The 21,991-nt window shown below is 38.2% G+C and overlaps 1 protein-coding gene across 2 annotated transcripts in view; it reads left to right on the top strand.

Moving 5' to 3' along the window:
* The window catches only part of RNGTT (RNA guanylyltransferase and 5'-phosphatase), a 334,258-nt gene that overhangs the window by 25,232 nt on the left and 287,035 nt on the right, over positions 1 to 21,991 (top strand). Inside the window, exons 1-4 of one of the 2 annotated variants that reach the window (XM_042939335.1) lie at positions 319 to 602; positions 10,083 to 10,192; positions 15,823 to 15,926; positions 16,023 to 16,111. In XM_042939335.1, coding sequence (XP_042795269.1) covers positions 539 to 602; positions 10,083 to 10,192; positions 15,823 to 15,926; positions 16,023 to 16,111 — 367 coding nt within the window. In that variant the 5' untranslated portion in view covers positions 319 to 538. Of the gene's footprint in view, positions 1 to 318; positions 603 to 10,082; positions 10,193 to 15,822; positions 15,927 to 16,022; positions 16,112 to 21,991 lie in introns of those variants that run through there. The other variant, XM_042939336.1, reaches the window with a different exon arrangement.

Raw genomic sequence — 21,991 nt, 5'->3', positions numbered from 1 at the left:
TTCACCAGTAAAGTACATGCCTTTGGGGAAGCTGCGGATCAGTCTACGCGTGAAAGAGGCTTGGCTTCCCTACATTTTCGGGGAGGTATAGGCTGTCTAGGTGGGAAAAAAATACGTGTCATTCTGCAGGGACCGGTACAATGCCACCTGCGCTTGCGCAAAGCTGCCCAAAGAGCGCGCCGGAATCTCGGCGGGGCGGGGCGACGTCAGAGGCGTCCCTTCCATTCGCCAAGGCTTTAACTCTTTCCCGTCCCTCTACGGAGCTTCTCGGTCTTCCCCTCTGACCTCGGAAAGAAGTGGGTGGGGCCTTTGGGGGCGGAAGTAGCGCTGCATTGTGGGCTCGCTTAGAGCGGTGGAGTTGATCCTGAATGAAAGTGGCGCGCCGCCGCTGACGTTTCCCGGGTAGAAGCTGCTGGGATTTGGACCCCGGCCGGGATCCGGGTGCCTCGGACCCCTAGTGCAGAGCCGATCGCAAGGAGGCGGTGGCGTTGGCGCGGCGAACGTTGGTGGAGGGGGTGGCTCTGCACGGCCCCGAGACATGGCTCATAACAAGATCCCGCCGCGGTGGCTGAACTGTCCGCGACGCGGCCAGCCTGTGGCAGGTAACCCGGACTGGGAGGGGGAGTGTTCGAATCCCTGCTTACCGGTTGACCCAGGGGAGGGCCGTCTGAGGGGCGCAGCTTTCGGTGGTTCCGTGATTGTTTGTGGTATTTCAGGACCGAGATGTGCTCTGTCCGATGAAGCTTCGTGGTTGAGTGTTAGGGAAAATGGATTGGAGGGGGGTGGGTCTGTGGGTGGGGGCAAGTGTCACTCACCTGTAAGGCTAACTATTTTATTGCGAACGGGAAGGTAGACCGGAGGTTTGTGTGGCAGGAGCAGAGGATCCAAGAACACAGTGAGCCTTACTTTGAAGCTTAGTCAGAAGTTTGTGAACTGTCCAGTGTTCTCGGGGGGAGAAAGGACAAGTGTCAGTCTTGAGGTGGAGGGCCGAAGAGGAGGGGAAGTTTCCCAGTGGTGAAATGGATCGACCGTGAGACTAGAGTTTGTTTTTTTTAATGTGAAATTTTGCCTCTTTATTGAGTTTGACGCACAGTAAGCCTTAAATTTAAAGCGCAGTTTGGTAGATATTGACCACACACGTGCACACACTTCACTGAAACACTCATGAAACCATCACCACAATGGAGATAGTGAAGATAACCATCACTTCTCAAAGTTTCCCCCTGCCCCTTGGTAATCCCTTCCTCCTCAGGCAACTTCCTATATACTTTCTGTCACTATAGATTAGTTTGTATTTTCTATAATTTTTAAAAAGAAATGGAAACATATAATATGTACACTTTTTTGAGGGGGAGGTCTCTGGGTTCTTTTCAGCATTATTTTGAGATTTATCCGTGTTTTTGTATGTATATGTGTTCATCCCTTATTGCTGAGTATCCATTGTTATGGATATATCACATTTGTTTATCCATTCCCTTGCTGATCCGTCATTTGGGTTGTTTCCAGTTTTTGGCTATTACAAATTAACTTGTATGGTTATTTGTCCGGACATAGGCTTTCATTTCTCTGTGTAAATTTCTGGGACAGGAATGGATCATATGGTAGGTGTATGTTTAACCTTTTAAAAAGATGCCAAAGTCTTAACATTCCAAAGTCATAACATTATACATTCCCACCATCCATGTAGGAGAGTTCTCTGCTCCACATCCTCTCCAACACTTGGTATGACCAGTCTTTTTAATTTTACCGACTGTAGGTATTTAGTAATATTGTGGTTTGATGTTGAGTTTCTTGGCAATTCACATATCTTTTGTGAAATGTCCAAATCTCGTACTGATTTTTTAATTGGGTTTTTATCTTATTGTTGAGCTGTAAATACAAGCCCTTTGTTGGATATATGCTTAAATTTTTTTCCCTCCCATCTGTGGCTTGCCTTTTCATTTTCTTAACAATGTCTTTTGAAGAGGGAAAGATGTATTTTATTTTATTTTATTTATTTTATTATTTTTTTTTGCAAGAGTGAGAGATTTAAATTTTAACTCTTACTGCTTATTCTGGAAGGTATTTTGCAACAAAAATTAAAAGGTTTTGTAGTAAACCATGATTGCTATTTTTTTTTTTTTTAACGTTTATTTATTTTTGAGACAGAGACACAGAGCATGAACAGGGGAGGGGCAGAGAGGGAGACACAGAATCTGAAACAGGCTCCAGGCTCTGAGCTGTCAGCACAGAGCCCGATGTGGGGCTTGAACCCATGAACTGTGAGATCATGACCTGAACCAAAGTCGGACGTTTAACCGACTGAGCCACCCAGGCGCCCCCATGATTGCTTATTATGTACATATGTATAGTATATCTGACTAGTTATTTAAAATTGTTGGAAGAGATTCTCTTGTCACTTTTTATTCAGGTTCTCCTGAATTTGTCAGCGTTTCTTCACATTTTATATAAAATCTTGTCAGTAAAGCCATATCCACTGTGGATAAGTGATATTGAAAGATAACCTAAGGAAGTCTTAGAATGAGGAAATGTTTTTCTTTTAAAAAAATTTTTTAGTGTTTATTTATTGAGATTCAGAGAGACAGAGCATGAGCAGGGGAGAGGCAGACAGAGAGGGAGACACAGAATCCCAAGCAGGCTCTCGCTGTCAGCTGTCAGCACAGAGCCCAACGTGGGGCTCGAACTTAGAACCACGAGATCATGACTTGAGCCGAAGTCGGACGCTTAACTGACTGAGCCACCCAGGTGCCCCTTTTTCTTTATGCTCTAACCATTTTTACGTGTATTTGCACTTGAAATGAAAACAGTTTGTATTTTATAATCATTGTACTTATTCAAATGAATTGATCACAATTCTTTATATTTTTCTTCATAGGTCTTTTTTTTTTTTTTTTTTTTTTTTTTCCAACGTTTTTTTTTTTATTTATTTTTGGGACAGAGAGAGACAGAGCATGAACGGGGGAGGGGCAGAGAGAGAGGGAGACACAGAATCGGAAACAGGCTCCAGGCTCCGAGCCATCAGCCCAGAGCCTGACGCGGGGCTCGAACTCACAGACCGCGAGATCGTGACCTGGCTGAAGTCGGACGCTTAACCGACTGCGCCACCCAGGCGCCCCTCTTCATAGGTCTTAAATCTTCAACCGTTTTGACTTTTTTCCCATTACCATCTCTAACTTAGTAGTGAATTCTTTCTGTTTTACATGTGGTTTTCTCTGTGGAGCTATGAAGAAACCTCTAAACTTAGATGCCTGGCTTCTTTTCTAGTTTGGAGCATGTTTCCTGGATTCTTTTATTAGAGTTATCTCCTGCACTGATTTGTGAGAAAAACAAAATCATAAAGAAGTCCTTGCCAAAGTGATTTCTAAAATTTGGAATTAGAAAAACGGTTTAATACCAGAATTCTAATGTAATCTGGAGGCTGGCAGTGACAGAGATCAGAATACTGACTTACTGTTAGATTAATGGAAGGAATGTGACACTGACTGGAGGTAGTAGCAGCAGGTAAGGCGCTAACTCAGGCAGCTTTATGCCTCTCTGAGAAATAGAGTTGTGTGCCTTTATTTCTCCCTCTACTGGGAACGAAGGGCCAGGAATAAAGCTTTTCTTTATTATTGTATTGGAATATCTTGGCTTCCAAAAATTAGATTCTTAATTATTGTGGCTTGGTGAGATACTAAGCTCACCTATCTGATTAATTGTCCTTGGACAGAACCCCAGGCCTCTTGATAATCAAATTGGATCTTTACTAATAGTAATCAATACTGCTTTGGTTTGTGATGCTTATTAGAAAGTAAAGTGAATACAATGTACAATTCTTGGTAAGTTTCTCCAAAGTTCCCTCAAAGTTCTGTCTGTATATCCTAGAAGTGTTTATTTTGGAAATGCAAGGTTAGCAATATTTTATAACAGGTGGAGCGAGAAATACTAGCTATATTCTTGCAGTCTTCAGTGAAAAATAAGGAATAATTCACATTCCATTTTCTGCCTCATATTTTCTTCCTTTTTTTTTTCTGATTATAAAAATAATCCATGCTTATTGGATAATTCTTTGGTTTTTGGCATATTAGGAAGATGTGTTATGGCTGCTTAAATTTTCTCACTGTAGACATTAGATGCATCTCATTGGTGTTAGATGTTAATGATTTTCCTGATTTAGAAGATGGTACTAATTAAATATAATCTGTTTCACTTTTGACTATTAAAGAAGTCACCTTCTTTAATTAAACCAGACTTCCAATGAGAGAGAGCTCCAGAAGATAGGGCCAAGTTTTATTTCTGAAGAATCCTTTTTTTCACCTGGTTAGTGATAGATTTCAGGTGAACACTTTGAAGAATGCAAAATTCTCATTTCTTATAGGTAGATCATTCAACATAAAATAATCTTGTACTTGGGGCGCCTGGCTGTCTCAGTTGGAAGAGCACATGACTCTTGATCTTGGGGTTGTGAGTTCGAGCCTCATGTTGGGTATAGATTACTTAAAATAAGTAAAACTTAAAAAAAATTACTTGGTACTTACTTGTACTTCCTATGTGAAGAACCCACCAGGAACTAACTGTAGGAATGTAATATGAAACAGTCTAGTGATAGGGATGGTGGCTTTGGAGTCATATTATTTAGCAAATATTTGAGAGTCTACTTTCTGCTAGTCCTTGGGGCTAGGGAGATGATTTAGACATAGTTCCTTACCTTAAAGAGTACATAATCTCATGGGAATAGAAAATCATTTTAAGATAGTTATGTTGTAACAAGTACGATCACAACTGTTATAGAATATAATGGAATATCAGAGGTGATAAGCCTAATTCTTTATTTGAGGTTGGGGAAGAGGTGATGAGGAAGAAGAAGGGGATTATGGAAGGCTTCCTGGAGGAGGTGATTCATGAATTATCTTGAATAAATAGAAGTTTGCGAGATGGATAATTGTGGGGTATTTTTTTTTTTTTTTTTGGAAAGGCTTTAGGATAGGATGATGATAGGAGAGATCTCAGACTGAAAGTGAAGATATGAGGTTGGAGAGTATGAGCCAGATCATACATGCTAATAGTGTGTGATAAGGAATTTTAATATTTATATGCTTTTAAATTGCACTGGCAAACTATTGCAGTTTTTAAAGCACTGGAATGAGGTGATTTGACATCAATTTTAAGAAGCTTACTGTTTTTTTTTTTTTTTAAAGTAAGCTCCATGCCAGTGTGAGCCTTGAACTCATAACCCCAAGATCTGGAGTCACGTGCTCTGTGAACTGAGCCAGGCAGGTGCCCTAAAAAGCTTGCTTTGGGGGTGCCTGGGTGGCTCAGTTGGTTAAGTGTCTGACTCTTGATTTTGACTCAGGTTATGATCTCATGGTTTGTGGGTTTGAGTGCCGCTGTCAGCATAGAGCCCGCTTGGGATTCTCTCTCTCTCTCTCTCTCTCTCTCTCTCTCTCTCTCTGTCCCTCCCCAATCACACTCTCTTTCTGTCAAAATAAATAAATAAACTAAAAAAAAAAAAAAACTTGTCAAAACTAAAGAAAGGTGTCCTTTGAATAGGGACATCTTGGTGACTCAGTCCGTAGAGCATGTGACTCTTGATCTCCGGGTCGTGAGTTTGAGCCCCACATTGGGTGTAGAGTTTACTTGGAAAAAAAAATTTACTTTGATTGCTCTATGTTTAATGAAGTGAAAGAGATAAAAATGGAAGTAGGGAGACTAGTTAGGAATTTGTTGTGATAGTCCAGGTGAAAGACAATGGTGATGGTTTAAAAGTAGAGTTGAAGAGTGGTAGGCTGATTTGAGAGATGTTAAAGAGGGAAAATGTACAGAATTTGGATATAGAATGAGGGAAAGAGTTAAAAATGAGTCCTAAGTTCCTGGCTTATGCAGTAGGATGATTGGTATCATTAGGGCTTATTGGGGAGAAGTGGGTTGGAAGAGGTATTCTTTAAAAAAAAAAATTTTTTTTTTAATGTTTATTTATTTATTAAAAAAAATTTTTTTTTGACATTTATTTATTTTTGAGACAGAGAGAGACAGAGCATGAATGGGGGAGGGTCAGAGAGAGGGAGACACAGAATCTGAAACAGGCTCCAGGCTCTGAGCTTTCAGCACAGAGCCTGACGCGGGGCTCAAACCCACGGACTGCGAGATCATGACCTGAGCCGAAGTCGGCCGCTTAACTGACTGAGCCGCCCAGGTGCCCCAATGTTTATTTATTTTTGAGAGAGACAGAGACAGAATGCAAGTGGGTTAGGGGCAGAGAGAGAGGGAGACACAGAAACAGAAGCAGGCTCCAGGCTCTGAGCTGTCAGCACAGAGCCCGACGCGGGGCTCGAACTCACGAGCCGTGAGATCATGACCTGAGCCGAAGTCAGACGCTCAACCGACTGAGCCACCCGGGTGCCCCTGGAAGAGGTATTCTTAAGGTGCTGATTACTCAAGAAGAGATGTTGAGTATACAGTTGGATATATGGTTTGGAATTCAAACAAGTTTGAGTTGGAGATACACATTTAACAATCATCAAATAAAGACAATATTTAAAGACATGGTAGTTGATTAATCAGAATAAGTAATGCTAGTTTCTTTAGCAGACAACTTCCCAAATTCAGGGGTTTCAATCAAAACATGTTTATTTCTCATTCATATCTCAATGCATTGTCTGTCAGCTTAGCTTTTGTAGGTAATTCTCCATGTGGTGAACCTCTGGGCTCTTTACATCTTGTCCTGCCATCCTTTTAAATGTGTGACCTCTAAGGTTGTCATAGAAGGGGAAGAGCAGGAATGAGTGATCTCTCGGGGGGTTTTGTGGCCAGCCTTGGTAGTATGTTTAACCCCTGCTGATATCCCACTGGCTAGAATCCAGTCACATGGACCTCACCTAACGACAAGAGAAGCTGAGAAATGTAGTCTTTCCATGTGCCCTGGAAGAGGAAAATAAAAAATTTGGTCAACATATAGCATTGTTTCTGCCATGGCAGTGGATAAGACCTTCTAGAGAGTAGAGAAAATGGAGAAGGCCTAGGACAGGACCCACAGAAATCCAGAATTTTGAAGTCTGGTAGAGGAAAAAAGAGAGAATGTAGGAATTGAGAAGGAGTAGCCAGAAATTGGGGATGGTGTAATCCAACCATAGATTGCCATGGAAGCCAAGAGAATTTTTTGAGAAAGAAGGAGTTGTCAAATATATGAGATGCTGCTGAGATGTTAAGATACTGGAAAAGTTGGTAACAACGTGGAGGGGAGGAAGAGATGATTCATGGTCCTTGAGGAGGGAACACAGAAGGGAATCCAGAGCAGAGGGGAGGGGATTGCCTTTAATGGGGGAAGGATGGGAGATGAGAGAGAAGATGAATTGAGATACAGAAAGGTTTGTAGATTAACCGCAAAGGTGAGACAAGTTTTTGTCTGATGGTGGAGAGGCATTGTTGAATAGTTAACATCTGTATCACCTGCGTTTGAATCCCTCTTTTACCCCATTTATTAGAATAAAGTGTGACATTTGGGCAAGTTAATCTCTCTTGCTTTGATTTTCTCACTTGTAAAATGGGGATAATAATAGCACTTACTTTTTTGTTAGGAGTAAATGAATTAATCTGTGTAAAATGTTTTAAATGGTGCTTGATATGTGGTGAGCATGCAAAGTTAGCTTATATTATTATTTCTGTTTCTTTTTACCTTTTCACTGAGGTGTAGCATAAAGCTGTCAGTTGAAAAGGGGATGGGGAAGCTTGCTATATTTTATGAATGAGGAATATATGAAATATTTGTCACGGAAGGTGGTGGCGTGTGGTAGGATTGCCTTTGAGATTGGTGATTATGGTTGATGGTGTCAGCTATCTGCTGTGCTGTGAGATTTTCTCTGGGAGCCCTGAGCTGCACAGGTGTAGGGCCAAAGAAGTCAGGTGGTTGAGTTTGTTGAGGTCTGGGTTTTTCTCAGGTGAGTGTGGTCGAGTGATGCGGGAGGAGGAAGGAGGTTAAGGGTGTTTAGAAGGGACTGATTATGATGATCAGCTATGGACTCTGACGTTGATAAGAAGTGAAGCCTGGAGGAGCTGATGGAAACAGGATCAGACTTCTGAGACAGCAGTGAGGAGGAGAGAGGGTCTAATGGGATGAATCTTCTAACATATCATATTATTTCCTTATTTGTTATGTTTCTTGTTTATAGTTCATTTTTTCCCCAATAGAATACAAGCTCTGTGAGGGCAGGGATTTTTATCTGTTTTTTGTTTTTTGTTTTTTTTTTTTTTCTTTTCACTAATGTATTCCATGTACCTAGAACAATGCCTGGTACACAATAAGTACTTATTAACTATTTGTTAAATAAGCTAAATGAAGTATAAGAATTTAGATGAGATGATGGTAGAGGTGGTGAGAAGTGAAAAGTGATCAGATTCTGGATATATTTTGAAGATAGATCCGAGAGGATTTGCTGATGGATTGGACATGGGGTATGAGAAAAAGAGAGGGGTCAAGGATAACTCTAAACGGTTTGGCCTGAGCTACTAAAAAAATAATGTTAACCATTTGCTGAGATGGGGAAGACCATGAGAGGAGCAGCTTTTGGAGTTGGAATATTGAGAACTCAGGTTTGGAAATGAGGTCTGAGACATATTTTGACATCAAGTGGAGATTAAGTCAGGTAGGCAGTTTGATATCTGAGCCTAGAGTTCAGGGAGAGGTTTGGACTGGAGATATACATTGTTAAGTCAGCAGCACGTTGATGGCTTTTAAAGCTGTGAGACCAGATGAGACACCAGGTGAGTGAATGTCGATAGAAAGGTGTGAGGACAGAGCCCTGGGACAAAACATTGAGGGGTCAGGGAGTTAAGGGGAGCTACTAAAGGAGGTTGAGAAGTAGAGGCCAGAGATATAGGAGGAAAACCAGAAATATGTAGTATCCTGAAAGCCAAGTGAAAACGTGATTCAAGAATTAAAAATTAAATTGAATTTAAAAAGTGGTCTTGAATTGAACAGTGACCAGTTCTTTGAGAACTGAGAATTGACAATTGGATTTTGCAGTGTAGAAGTTATTGGTGATCTTGAGTAGTTTTGTAGAAAATAAAAATTTTAAAAATTATGTTTTTATGAGATTTAGGTTAAAACCTCTGAACAGATGTTAAGATTTTACTGAGGTTATTTTAGGTAGATATTTATTCTTATGGATATTGTGTTTTAAGATATAAATCAGTTAAAATAATTGATTTTAAAATTGATTATATGAGGTGGCTACTTTTATGCTTATACTATGATTCAGGAAAAAAAAAGGTCAAAGAGGTCGGTCAGTCTTGCTGAAATTATGATCACTGATAATGGTTGTTTGAAAGGTGATTTTGGTTGATATGCTTGTCAGCATGATCCCTATGCTGGAATGCAGGATAAAGTGCATAAGATGGAGAAGGTTCATAGTAAAAAAGTAAAATTAAGAATTTTAAAGAACTGATTTAATTCACTCCATTATCAATTTTCCTGTATTTAAGAACTTTAAGGCAGTAACTTTTTAATGTAGTAGTTTAAAACCTTAGTCTTTTTTAAAAAACTATTACCCAATGCTTTTTAATTTTTTATTATTTTTACTTTAAAAAATTTTATTAATCAGCTATAGTTGACATAGAATGTTATATTAGTTTCAGGTGTACGGCAGTAATTGGACAGTTCTGTACATTATCCAGTGCTTACCATGATGTGTCGTTACCTTCTGTCACCATACAGTGTTGTTACAATATTATTGACTCTATTTCCTATGCTGTTCATTTCATCCCTGTGACTTATTTATTTTATTAGTGAAAGTTTGTACTCCTTAAGCCCCTTCACCTATTTTGTCCATACTCCCTGCACCCCACCCTGTTCCCCAAACTTAAGAGTCTTTTTGGAAGTTCCATTCACTGGTAATTATTCTTTTGCTATTATATTTGATTGTCAATTTCTGGAATTTATTTAAACATTCTAAGGTGGTACTTGTAAAAGGTGTAGTTTAGATTGAGAATACTTCATGAACAGTTCTATTTAAAACATTTTAAGAAAGTGATTTGAGAATTGCTAATTATAGTTTCAACTTGGAACATTTTCTTTAATGAAAATTGTTACCCATCTTAATGTTGTTTAGGAAGATTCTTACCTCTGAAGACAATGTTAGGACCAAGATATGATAGTCAAGTTGCTGAAGAAAATCGGTTCCATCCCAGTATGCTCTCAAATTATCTAAAGAGTCTGAAGGTAAGAAACAAAACATTTTTGATATTGATTTAGTATACTTTATCCCTTTCTTGTTCTTCAGGTGGCTTTAAAAAAACCTTTTTATTTTGAAATAATTCATTGACTAAGAGGAAGTTGCAAAACTTGTACATAGAGTTCTGTCAACCCTCCTCCCAGCTTTTCCCAATGGTGACATCTTATATTATTGTAGTACAATATTAAAAGCAGGAAATTGACCTTCATACATTACAGTATTTTCGAATAGATTACAGATCTTATTTAGTTTTTACAGTTCTACCAGTTTTTACGTACATTTGTGTGTATGTGTGAATAGTTCTCTGTGGTTTGATCCAATGTATAGATTCCTGGTGTTGGTTACAGGACTGTTTCATCTCCACGAAGGAACTCCCTCTGCCACCCCGTTGTAGTCAGACTCCTCCCCTCCCATCCCTGTACACTGAAAACTGCTAATCTGTTTTCCATCTCTGTAGTTTTGTCATTTTGAGAATGTTGTATAAATGAAATAAAACAGTATATGGCCTTCTGGGATTGGCTTTTTTCACTAAGTGTAATGCCCTGGAAGTCCATCCAAGTTTCAACAAAAAGTTTGTTCCTTTTAAAAACATTCCATGCTCACGGATTGGAAGAAGAAATATTGTAAAAATGTTGATACTACCCAAAGCAGTTTATACATTCAGTGCAATCCCAATCAGAATTACACCAGCATTCTTCTCAGAGCTGGAACGAACAACCCTAAAATTTGTATGGAACCACAAAAGACCCCAAATAGCCAAAGTAATATTGAAAAAGAAAACCAAAGCGAGAGGCATCACAATCCCGGACTTTAGCCTCTGCTACAAATCTGTAATCATCAAGACAGTGTTGTATTTGCACAAAAACAGACACCTAGACCAATGGAATAGAATAGAGAACCCAGAATTGGACCCACAAATGTATGGCCAACTAATCTTTGACAAAGCAGGAAAGAGTATCCAACAGAAAAAAGACAGTCTCTTTAGCAAATGGTGCTGGGAGAACTGGACAGCAACATGCAGAACAATGAAACTGGACCACTTTCTTACACCATGCACAAAAATAAACTCAAAATGGATGAAAGACCTAAATGTGATGGGAAGCCATCAAAATCCTGGAGTAGAAACCAGGAACAACCTCTTTGACCTCAGCCGCAGCAACTTCTTATTTGATGTTTCTGAAGGGGGGGGAAATAAAAGCAAAAATGAACTATTGGGACCTCATCAAGGTAAAAACCTTCTGCACTGCAAAGGAAACAGTCAACAAAACTAAAAGGCAACTGACGGAAGGGGAGAAGATATTTGCAAATGACCTATTGGATAAAGGGATAGTATCCAAAATCTATAAAGAACTTACCAAACTCAATGCCCGAAAAACAATCCATTGAAGAAATGGGCAGAAGACATGAATAAACACTTTTCCATAGAAGACATTCAGATGGCAAACAGACACATGAAAAGATGCTTAACATCACTCATTATCATGGAAATACAAATCAAAACCACATTGAGGGGCTCCTGGGTGGCTCAGTTGGTTAAGTGTCCGACTTTCGCTCAGGTCATGATCTCACGGTTCATGAGTTCAAGCCCTAAGTCAGACTCTGTGCTCACAGCTGGGAGCCTGGAGCCTGCTTCAGATTCTGTCTGCCCCTGAATGAATAAACATTTAGAAAAAACAACAACAAAAAAACTACATTGAGATACCACCTCACACTGGTCAAAGTGGCTAAAATTAACAACTCAGGAAACAACAGATGTTGGCACGGATGTGGAGAAACGGGAACCTTCTTGCACTGTTGGTGAGAATGCAAACTGATGTAGCTGCTCTGGAAAACAGTGTGAAGGTTCCTCAAAAAAATTAAAAATAGAATTACCCTGTGACCTAGCAATTGCACTGCTAGGAATTTATCCAAAATATACAGGAGTGCTGATTCATAGGGGTGCACATGTACCCCAATGTTTACAGCGGCGCTCTCAACAATAGCCAAATTATGGAAAGAGCACAAATATCCATCAACTGATGAATGGGTAAAGAAGATGTGGTTTTATATATACAATGGAATACTACCTGGCAATGAGAAAGAATGAAATCTTGCCATTTGCAATAGCATGGATGGAACTGGAGGGTATTATGCTAAGTGAAATAAGTCAGTCAGAGAAAGATAAGATATGTTATCATTCATATGTGGAATTTGAGAAGCTTAACAGAGGACCATGGGGGAAGGGAAGGGGAAAAAATAGTTTCAAACTGAGAGGGAGGCAAACCATAAGAGACTCTTAAATACAGAGAACAAACTGAGGGTTGCTGAAGGGGGAGGTAGGTGGGGGTAGGGGGAGGTAAATGGGTGATGGGCATTAAGGAGGGCACTTGTTGGGATGAGCACTGTCTGTTGTATGTAAGTGATGAATCATGGGCATTTGCACTGTATACACTATATGTTAGTTAACTTGACAATAAATTATATAAAAAAAAAGTTTGTTCCTTTTTATTGTTGAGTAGTAGTCAGTTGTATGGATGTATCATCAGGTTTATTTAACTCCTCCCATTGAGTGGTTAAATAACCATTTAACCAATTTGAATTATTTCCAGGTGTGGGGTATTGCACATAAAGCTCTTGTGAACATTCATGCACAGGTGTTTGTGTGAACAGTAGTTTTTGTTTTCCTGGAATAAATACTCAAGAGTATGATTGCTGAGTGCATGGCTAGTTTTACAATAAGTGCCAAACTATTTTTCTAAATGAAACATTATAATTTTTACATTATTCGGACATAATGCTGATTAGTTTCCTAGGACTTCTGTAACAAATTACCACAAACTGGGTGGTTTAAAACATTTATTCTCTCACAGTTCTGGACACCAGAAATTCTAAATCAAGGTGTTGCAAAGTTTTGCTCCTTCTGGAGGCTTGGAGGGAGAATCTTTTCCGTCCTTTTCTCCTAGCTTCTCGTGATTGCCTGTGATCCTTGGCATTCCTTAGCGTGAGCTCTGTGGGTTGTCTCTCTTGTTACCATTCTTCCTGTGTGTGTCTGTCCAAATTTCTGTCTTTTAAAGACACCCTAATCCAGTATGACCACATCTTAACTTGAGTGTATTTGTAATGATCCTATAGCCTGTTTCCAAATAAGGTCACCTTCACAGGTTCTAGGAGTTAGGACTTGGACATATCTTTTCAGGGGACGTAATTCAGCCTTTAATACTAATCTTTGTACTCTTCCATTCTAGTACATTCAGCAAATATTAGTACCCATTATGTGCAAGTCTTTTTTTTTTTTTTTGTATGTTTATTTGAGAAAGAGAGAGAGAGGATTCAAAGCAGGTGCTGTGCTGACAGCAGAGAGCCTGATGTGGGGCTCGAACTCAAGAAACTGAGATTGTGAACTGAACTGAAGATGCTTAACCGACTGAGCTACCCAGGTGCTCTGCATTATGTGCAAGGCTTCTATCATGAGTTAGAAAAATTGCCATTTAGATTTGAAAACCTCTTACTTATCCCTTTTCTTGGTGTAGTTTTCTTGAGTCTTTATATGTTAATATTTTTTTATTTTAGCTTGTAAACTTTTAATTTTTATTTTCATTATCAGTAATCATATTGAAAATTATAGTTTGAGTTTAGAAGCCACATAGCCTGGCTTTGATTTCCAGTTTGCCCCTTACAACTTTGTGGGCAAGTTACGTATCTCTTCCTGTTTTCAGTTTCCTCATCTGTAAATAAAGTAATAAAATTAGTGCATAGGAAGCATGTAGAATAGTGTTTGGCACGGAGGAAGGACTTCATTTAAATCTCACAAGAATTCTATGAGATAGATACTGTTAATATGCTTACTTCAGGGATTGGGATTATTATGAAAAATAAATATGTGTATGTAATATATGTATGTATGTATGTGTATGCAAACAGATTCACACACAAATATGTTATCCACACAGACATATCACATACACACATGTACATATATATGGGGTTCTGGGCAATTAAGTCCTATAGTACAGTTTCTCAGTTTCCCTGGCTAAACTATTCCTGTGTGTTTAGAAAACTCATATTTTCTTGCTTATCACCACTTTTCATCCATTTGTTATTTTGGACCTGTAGACACACAACACGGGTTCTAATTCTAACTCACTGAGCAGCTGTATTAATAAGCTCTGAATGTTTGTGTTTGACAATACATGTCCTCTGAAGGAATTAAGATCACTGCAGAAGGTATGTGGGAAGAGTAGTAGGCCCAGGTGGGGCAGATTGTAGAAATTGCTATCAAAAATACACTTCTATAAGTAAGAGCTCATCTGATGGGTAGACCTATCTCTCATCTGCATTTGAACTAAGGAATCTGGAGACATCAGTGGAGTACATTATGGTAGCTAATATTTTAGAAACACACAGTTTTGTCAGTTTTGTTGTATATGAAATATAAACGTTTTTGCCATTTTTTTGCTCTCTAATAATGGAGTCAAATTATGTATTCCTGTGTCCTTTAGGCACATCCAATAATAGGTACTCAATAAAAGCAATAGCAATGAAAGTGAGAAAAATCACAGTTTAAGAAGTATGGATTATTTCTCTTGCCATTCTTCCCAGAGAGTATATACTTCAGAATGAAGTGGAAGATGTATGAATTAACTCTTCTTTTACTTGGCTCAGTTCAGGTGTGCATTTCTTTTCAAAAAAAAAAAAATTTTTTTTTAACATTTATTCATTTTTTGAGAGTGAGAGAGACAGAGCATGAGCAGGGGATGGGCAGAGAGAGAGGGAGACACAGAATTAGAAGCAGGCTCCAGGCTCTGAGCTGTCAGCACAGAGCCCGACGCGGGGCTCAGACCCACGGATCTCAAGATCATGACCTGAGCTGAAGCCACCTAGGCACTCCTCAGGTGTGCATTTCTTAGTGAGACTACTAGTCTGAATGTGATTCTAGTTGTTAATTATTTTTTAAACCAGTTGGCCCCTGATCATAAGCCAACTTAGTGCTGAACAGAAGAAATAATGATTTTTGTTCCAATGCAGGAAGAAAAACTGCTGAGAGATGGGATTAAGTCTTCAGTGAATTGCACAGTTATGGCCATGAGCCCTGTTCTTCATTGATTATTTAAGGGATTTACAAGAGAATTTTGACTGTACACACTTTTTGCCTTATCTAGTACTCACTTTAGCATTTAACTGCCTAGCATGTGATGTTGTGATAGCTTCTTGGAATGCTGGGTTGATGTATGCCTGCAGCTTGAGTGGGGTACCTTTTAGATGGAGGCCTTTCCTGTTTTATCATCTTGTCTAGTAAATCATAGGTGGAGTGGGAGATGCAGAAAATGATATCCACGTTGGTTTTTTTTTTAGGTAGACTTTTATGATGTTGAAATGGAGTAGGTTTTGTTTATGTTCTTGTTCCATCGTTAGTTTGGGGGTTAATTTATTTCATTTAGTGCCTGCTAAGTTCTAGTGCCTTGAATAAGACTTAAGTGAGTGATGCTTTTGTTGTCAGTAGTTCGTTGGCAGAACTAAAATCTCCCTCAATATAGATGGATGAAGCTGGAGTATTGCCATTTAGTCAGTTTGTTTTGGAACAAATTCAGTTACTAGTAAATCTGCCCTTTTTCTTTTCTTTTCTTTTCTTTTTTTTAAGGTTAAAATGGGCTTGTTAGTGGACCTAACAAACACTTCAAGGTTCTATGACAGAAATGACATAGAAAAAGAAGGAATCAAATATATAAAACTTCAGTGTAAAGGGTAAGTCATGTATTAAATTTGTATAATATTGAAACCTTTTGCTGAAATTTCAATTTCTTCTTTTTCAAAAAAAAAAAAATGTTTCCATATTACTAGACATGGTGAGTGCCCTACAACTGAGAATACCGAGACATTTATTCGTCTGTGTGAGCGGTTTAATGAAAGAAACCCACCTGAACTTATAGGTATGTTTGGCTTTACCACTGTTTGAATATTTTATTTTGTGATTGAGTTTCCATTTTCTTTTTTGCAGGTGAGGTGATATGGAAGTTTTTTTGTTTTCTTTTTTAAGTAATTGCTAGCAAGTATTTATTAAAGTAATAGACTAACTTTTGTAAACTATGGAATACATTTTTGTAATTTTTATATTTTTCAAGATAAAACCCTAAGTGCCCCTCTTCGGGTATACTATTGGGAAAGTTTCCCTTAAACACTACATAGTTGCTTTTTATAAGATTGCATTTTATACTGTGTATTGTGAAACTTTCTTTTCCCATTCAGTATTGTATTTCTGAGACTAATCCATGATGATGTATGTAACTGCGGTTCATTTTTGCTGCCGTATAACATGCCATCACGAATACACTACCATTTATCCATTCTGTTGATGGACAGTCATTTCAGCAGATATTTATTGTTTGCTGCTCTTTGCAAGATGTAGGCTCTTGGAACATATTAGTGAAGAAAACAAAGTCTCTGCTCTTCTGGAGCTTATATTTTAGTGTGGGGGGGGTGGAAAAGGTGAGGGGAGGTGGAAGGCAGGCAATAAACAAATGTATTAAATAAGAAAAAAAAAAGACAGTTACTTAAAATGACATTTGGTTTATTTTCAGTTTTTCTCCCCCCATGTTTTAAACAGTACTACTAGGAATGGCTTCTAGAATTTTTAAGGTTTGATTTTTAGCTTTGAATCTTTGTTCTTTCTGGTATTTATATTGTCATATGGTCTGAATTGATCTAATTTAAATATTTTCTATATAACCAATTCTTTGTTTTAGCACAGCTTATTGAATAATTTTTTCTCCTGATATCTAAATGCCGTAAATTAACTTTGTATATGTTCTATTGGAAAATTTTTCCAATTCATTTGCCTTTTAATTTTCAAGTAATATTTTAAAACTTTTTTGTTAATATATTTTCTTTTGCGATTTCTCCTTTTTTTTTTTTTTTTCAACGTTTTTTTTATTTTTTTTTTTTTTTATTTTTTTGGGACAGAGAGAGACAGAGCATGAAGGGGGGGAGGGGCAGAGAGAGAGGGAGACACAGAATCGGAAACAGGCTCCAGGCTCCGAGCCATCAGCCCAGAGCCTGACGTGGGGCTCGAACTCACGGACCGCGAGATCGTGACCTGGCTGAAGTCGGACGCTTAACCGACTGCGCCACCCAGGCGCCCCGCGGTTTCTCCTTTTTGAAGTCGTAAGCAGCTAGTATTTTCTCTATTCAGGTTATTAACTGAAAAACTACTAGGACTGGTAAGAAAGTTGGACACAGATAAATAAGATAATATATTTGGACACAGATAAATAAGAAAGCATCAACTTTCTTGCAAATAAACAGCAAATAGGAAGTAAAATTAGAGGGGCATCCAGGTGGCTCAGTTGGTGAAGGATCTGACGTTGGCTCAGGTCATGATCTCATGGTTCATGAATTCAAGCCCTGCATTGGGCTCTGTCCTCTCAGCGTGGAGCCTGCTTCGCTCCTCTGTCTCCGTCTCTCTCCCTGCCCCTCCCTTGCTTGTGTGTTCTCTTTCTCTCTCAGAAATAAACATTTTTAAAAATAAAATTAGAGAATGGTCTTATTAGTAATAGTGGTTAACGTTTATTGAAGATTTATTTTCTGCTGGTCACCCTGTAAACCATTTTACATACATTATTCATTTTCTTTTCACAGTAATCCTATTGAGTAGACATTATTGTCACCTCCATTTTATGATGAGAAACAGGCTTGGAAAGATTAAGTGACTTGCTCAAGGTCATTCACACAGCTAGTAATGGTTACAGCTTAGATCATATCCTAAGCAATCTGAGTTGTAAGTTCACACTCTAAACCACTTCTCTTTTCTGTAATGGAAGTATGAGATACCAAAGAATAAAGTTATTAAGAAGTGTAGGAGGTCTTTATGAAGGAAATATACCTGGATATTAAAAGACCTGAAGAAATAGACATTTGTCTCCACTAATTCCAATTTTTAATGTAATTCTAATCCCAGAGAGACTTTGGAAGAATTACTATGAATTTTTTCTGTTTGTAAAATTTACTGTTGCCATGGAAGACAACATACATTGAGCACGGAGAAAACTTGTTTGGCAAATCAAACAGGCAATATTATGAGCAAGAAAATTTTGAGAAACAAAAGTAATGAGGGGATTGTCCTTACCAGTTATTAAAGCATAGGGTAAAGCAGTGGAAACTACAGAAGTTCCCTGGTGGTGGAGGAGATGTTTTTTAAATCATAGGGGGAAGGTGTGATTATTCAACAAATGGTGTTGAGAAAATTAGCCCAGTATATAATAACATATATTTTAGATGAATTAAATACTTTTAAAAGGACTTGTAAGAAGATAGGAGAAAATACAGGTCAGCATTTATTTATTTCCAGAGTAAGGTAGGATATTCCAAGTATATCATCAAAGGGAGAATCCATAAATATTTTTTTAGGAGTGTGCGTGGACTGTTTGCATCAGAATTACCTGAGGATGTTTATTAGAAATATTTGTTTAAAAAATAGTTTTAGGGCCTCATCCTGGACCTACATAATCAAAAACTCTGGGGCTGAAGCCTAGGAATCCAGTTGTTCTTTTTTTTTTTTTTTTTTTATTCTTGAGAGAGAGAGAGAGAATGAGCGAGGGAGGGGCAGAGCGAGAGAGGGACACAGAATCTGAAGCAGGCTCCAGGCTCTAAGCTGTCAGTACAGTCTGACTCAAACCTATAAGCCATGAGATCATGACCTGAGCCAAAGTTGGACACTCAACCAACTGAGCCATCCAGGTGCCCCCTAGGTGATTTTTTTTAATGCACACTTAAATTTGAGAGCTGCTGTCAAGAATTAAAGTGTGTCATTTATTAGTAATAATAGTAACTGCTGCTATAAATGAATGTTTATTCTTTGCCTGGCAGACATGATGGGAAACTTTAAATGAATGAATGAAGTGAATGAATGTAATCCTTATAACAACTATGTAGTATGTGGTGGTATCCCCATTTTACAGATAAGGAAACTAATAAGTCTCAGTGAAATTAAGTAGCTTGCCCATGGTCACACATCTAGTAAATATTTAAGCCAGGTTTTTAATCCAGTTTTTGATTTCAAAGTTCAAATCTCTAGTTAGTTGCTACCCTGTTTTCTAGATTAACTCATGAAAATGAAAAAAGAATTTCTGTACTACCAAACAGAATGGAAACAGAGCAAAAAGATTATTTGATAAGTTTGGAAAAATATTTCAAGCATATGACAGATAAAAAATATGTTCAAAGAGATTTTATAATCCAATGGGCAAAAGAGTCATTCTTCAATGGAAAAATATGGAAAACAATGAAAATGCAACTTACAAAAAATGAAATATAAATAGCCAAGAAACATGAAAAAATTTTTTTATTTGTTAACAAAAGCTACAAAACAAAATATATGTTGTTACCGTCTGCTGTTACATTGGCAAAGATTTAAAAAAATTTAATGTCAAGGATTGGATACATTGGATGCACTTATACATGGTTAATTAGAGTGTTAATTGATACTGCTTCTCTGTAGAGACAATTTGGTGGGATTTCTCAAGATCTTTAAAAGCGTTTAGATACTTTTGACTCATCAAGACTACATCTAAGAATTCATTTTAAGGAAGTAGAGATGGACATAAAAATTTATGTGAAAGGAATTTCATCACAGCTTTGTTTTTTTTCTTAACTAAAAAATTTTTTTTTATTAATGTTTGTTTATTTTTGAGAGATAGAGGGACAGCATGAGTTGGGGTGAAGCAGAGAGACAGGGAGACACAAAAACTGAAGCAGGCTCCAGGCTCTGGACTGTCAGCCCAGAGCCCCATGCAGGGCTCCTCACGAACTGTGAGATCATGACCTGAGCCGAAGTTGGACTTTTAAGTGACTGAACCACCCAGGTGCCCCTTTAATTTAAAAATTTTTTTTTTTTTTATTTTTGAGAGAGCGTAAACGGGAGGGGCAGAGAGAGGGGGGACAGAGAATCTGAAGCAGGCTCTGCGCTGACAGCAGTGAGCCTGATGTGGGGCTTGAGCTCCCGAACTGTGAGATCGTGACCTGAGCTGAAGTTGAATGCCCAACTGACTGAGCCACAGGTTCCTCCATCACAGCTTCATTTGTAATAAAAACTGAGAACAGCTTACATATCTGATAAACGCAGGCATTTATGTCATACACTATGGAACTGTTAACAGGAGAACAATAACATGGAAATATATGACATACAGTACTGTGATATGTGTGTATATATTTACACATTGACAAAAATATATGTAATGAGTACACATATATACACCTATATTTAGGTGCACAACCAGAAGATATAGCCTGAAAGAGTATTGAGGCTATTATCTGAGTGACAACTGTTTCTGCATTTGAGAGAAGCTATCATAGGGGTAAATGCTAACTGTACTTAAAGAATTCAAAGGAGGGCAATGTGTTAACATCTGGAAACAGATGTCATAGTTCCAGAAAGATTAACTCTCTCAGGTTTAGGAAAACAAGTTGAACCTTGTAATAAATTATCCATTTGTATTGTTGAGATAATTTTTATATAGTTGATATATTTAAATCAGTTGCAGTCAATATTCTTTTTTGTTTAATGTTTTATTTTAGAGAGCGAGAGTGAGCATGAGTGGGGGAGGGGCAGAGAGAGAAAGAGGGAGGGAAGGAGGAAAGGAGGGAGGGAGGGAGGGAGGGAGACCGAGGATCTGAAGTGGGCTGTACTCTGACAGCAGAGAGCCCGATGTGAGGCTCAAATTAACAAACTGGAAGATGATGATCTGAGCCGAAGTCAGATGCTCAGCCAACTGAACTACATTATTCTTAATGTCTGCATTGCTCCATCCTAGGGCAATGGGAGCCCTTTCAAGTTGGTTTCTGTATTCTTTTGTTATCATCCATTAGTCTTTGATGGTTTCCTTGTTTTCTGGCACATGATGTTTTCCAGACCTGGAATCAGTTATTTTTCCAAGGAGATTGGTTCCTTTTAGTGGTTCCTATTTAGAACATAGTATTTAGAGATATACTTGGTGTTAGAGACCATTCCATAATTAAACACATTAACATTTCGGCAGTTAAATGTATGAATATTCTATTGATGCTAAGTGGGAAAAATAGACTATAAGTAATGTCACATCAGTTCAGGTCAGGTTTTGTCTCCAAAATGATTTACCAAAAACCTTAATTTTTTTTAGAGCTTTTTAATGAAATTAAAGTTACAAATAAGGGATTATGGAACTATAATGCATTTGTTTGCGTGTACATATTTGTTTGCATGTACAGAAATAATTCTGACAGTAAGAATTTTGTGGACTGGAGAAATCTAAATCTGTTTTGTGTTAAAAGGGAAACAGCTGATTTCTTAAATGGTTGATTATGTATAATAGATACATAATTAATGCCTGTAATTAGGTATTTCCAGTTATAAATATTGTAACAGATTTGTGAATGTGTATTTTCATGAGTAGAATACATTTATTTTGGCCAAAAACTTTTGGTTTAATAAAGATATTTAAGGGGTGTCTGGGTGGCTCAGTCGGTTAAGCATCCGACTTCGGCTCAGGTCATGATCTCGCGGTCCGTCAGTTCGAGCCCCGCGTCGCGCTCTGTGCTGACAGCTCGGAGCCTGGAGCCTGTTTCAGATTCTGTGTCTCCCTCTCTCTGACCCTCCCCCGTTCATGCTGTCTCTCTCTGTCTCAAAAATAAAACGTTAAAAAAAAAAAAAAAGATCTTTAAGATGGTACATAGTAAGTTCTTAATAACTGTTTGTTTCCTTTTCCTCTTTGTTGCTCACTTAGATCAGGGTGTTTCAACCTCAGTGCTACTTGCATTTTGGAGTGGATAATTCTTTA

The sequence above is a fragment of the Panthera leo genome, chromosome B2, assembly GCF_018350215.1.
Source record: "Panthera leo isolate Ple1 chromosome B2, P.leo_Ple1_pat1.1, whole genome shotgun sequence".
Classification (NCBI taxonomy): Eukaryota; Metazoa; Chordata; class Mammalia; order Carnivora; family Felidae; genus Panthera; species Panthera leo.
The sequence above is the reverse complement of the archived record's forward strand: the minus strand, read 5'-3'. Positions and strand labels throughout refer to the sequence as shown.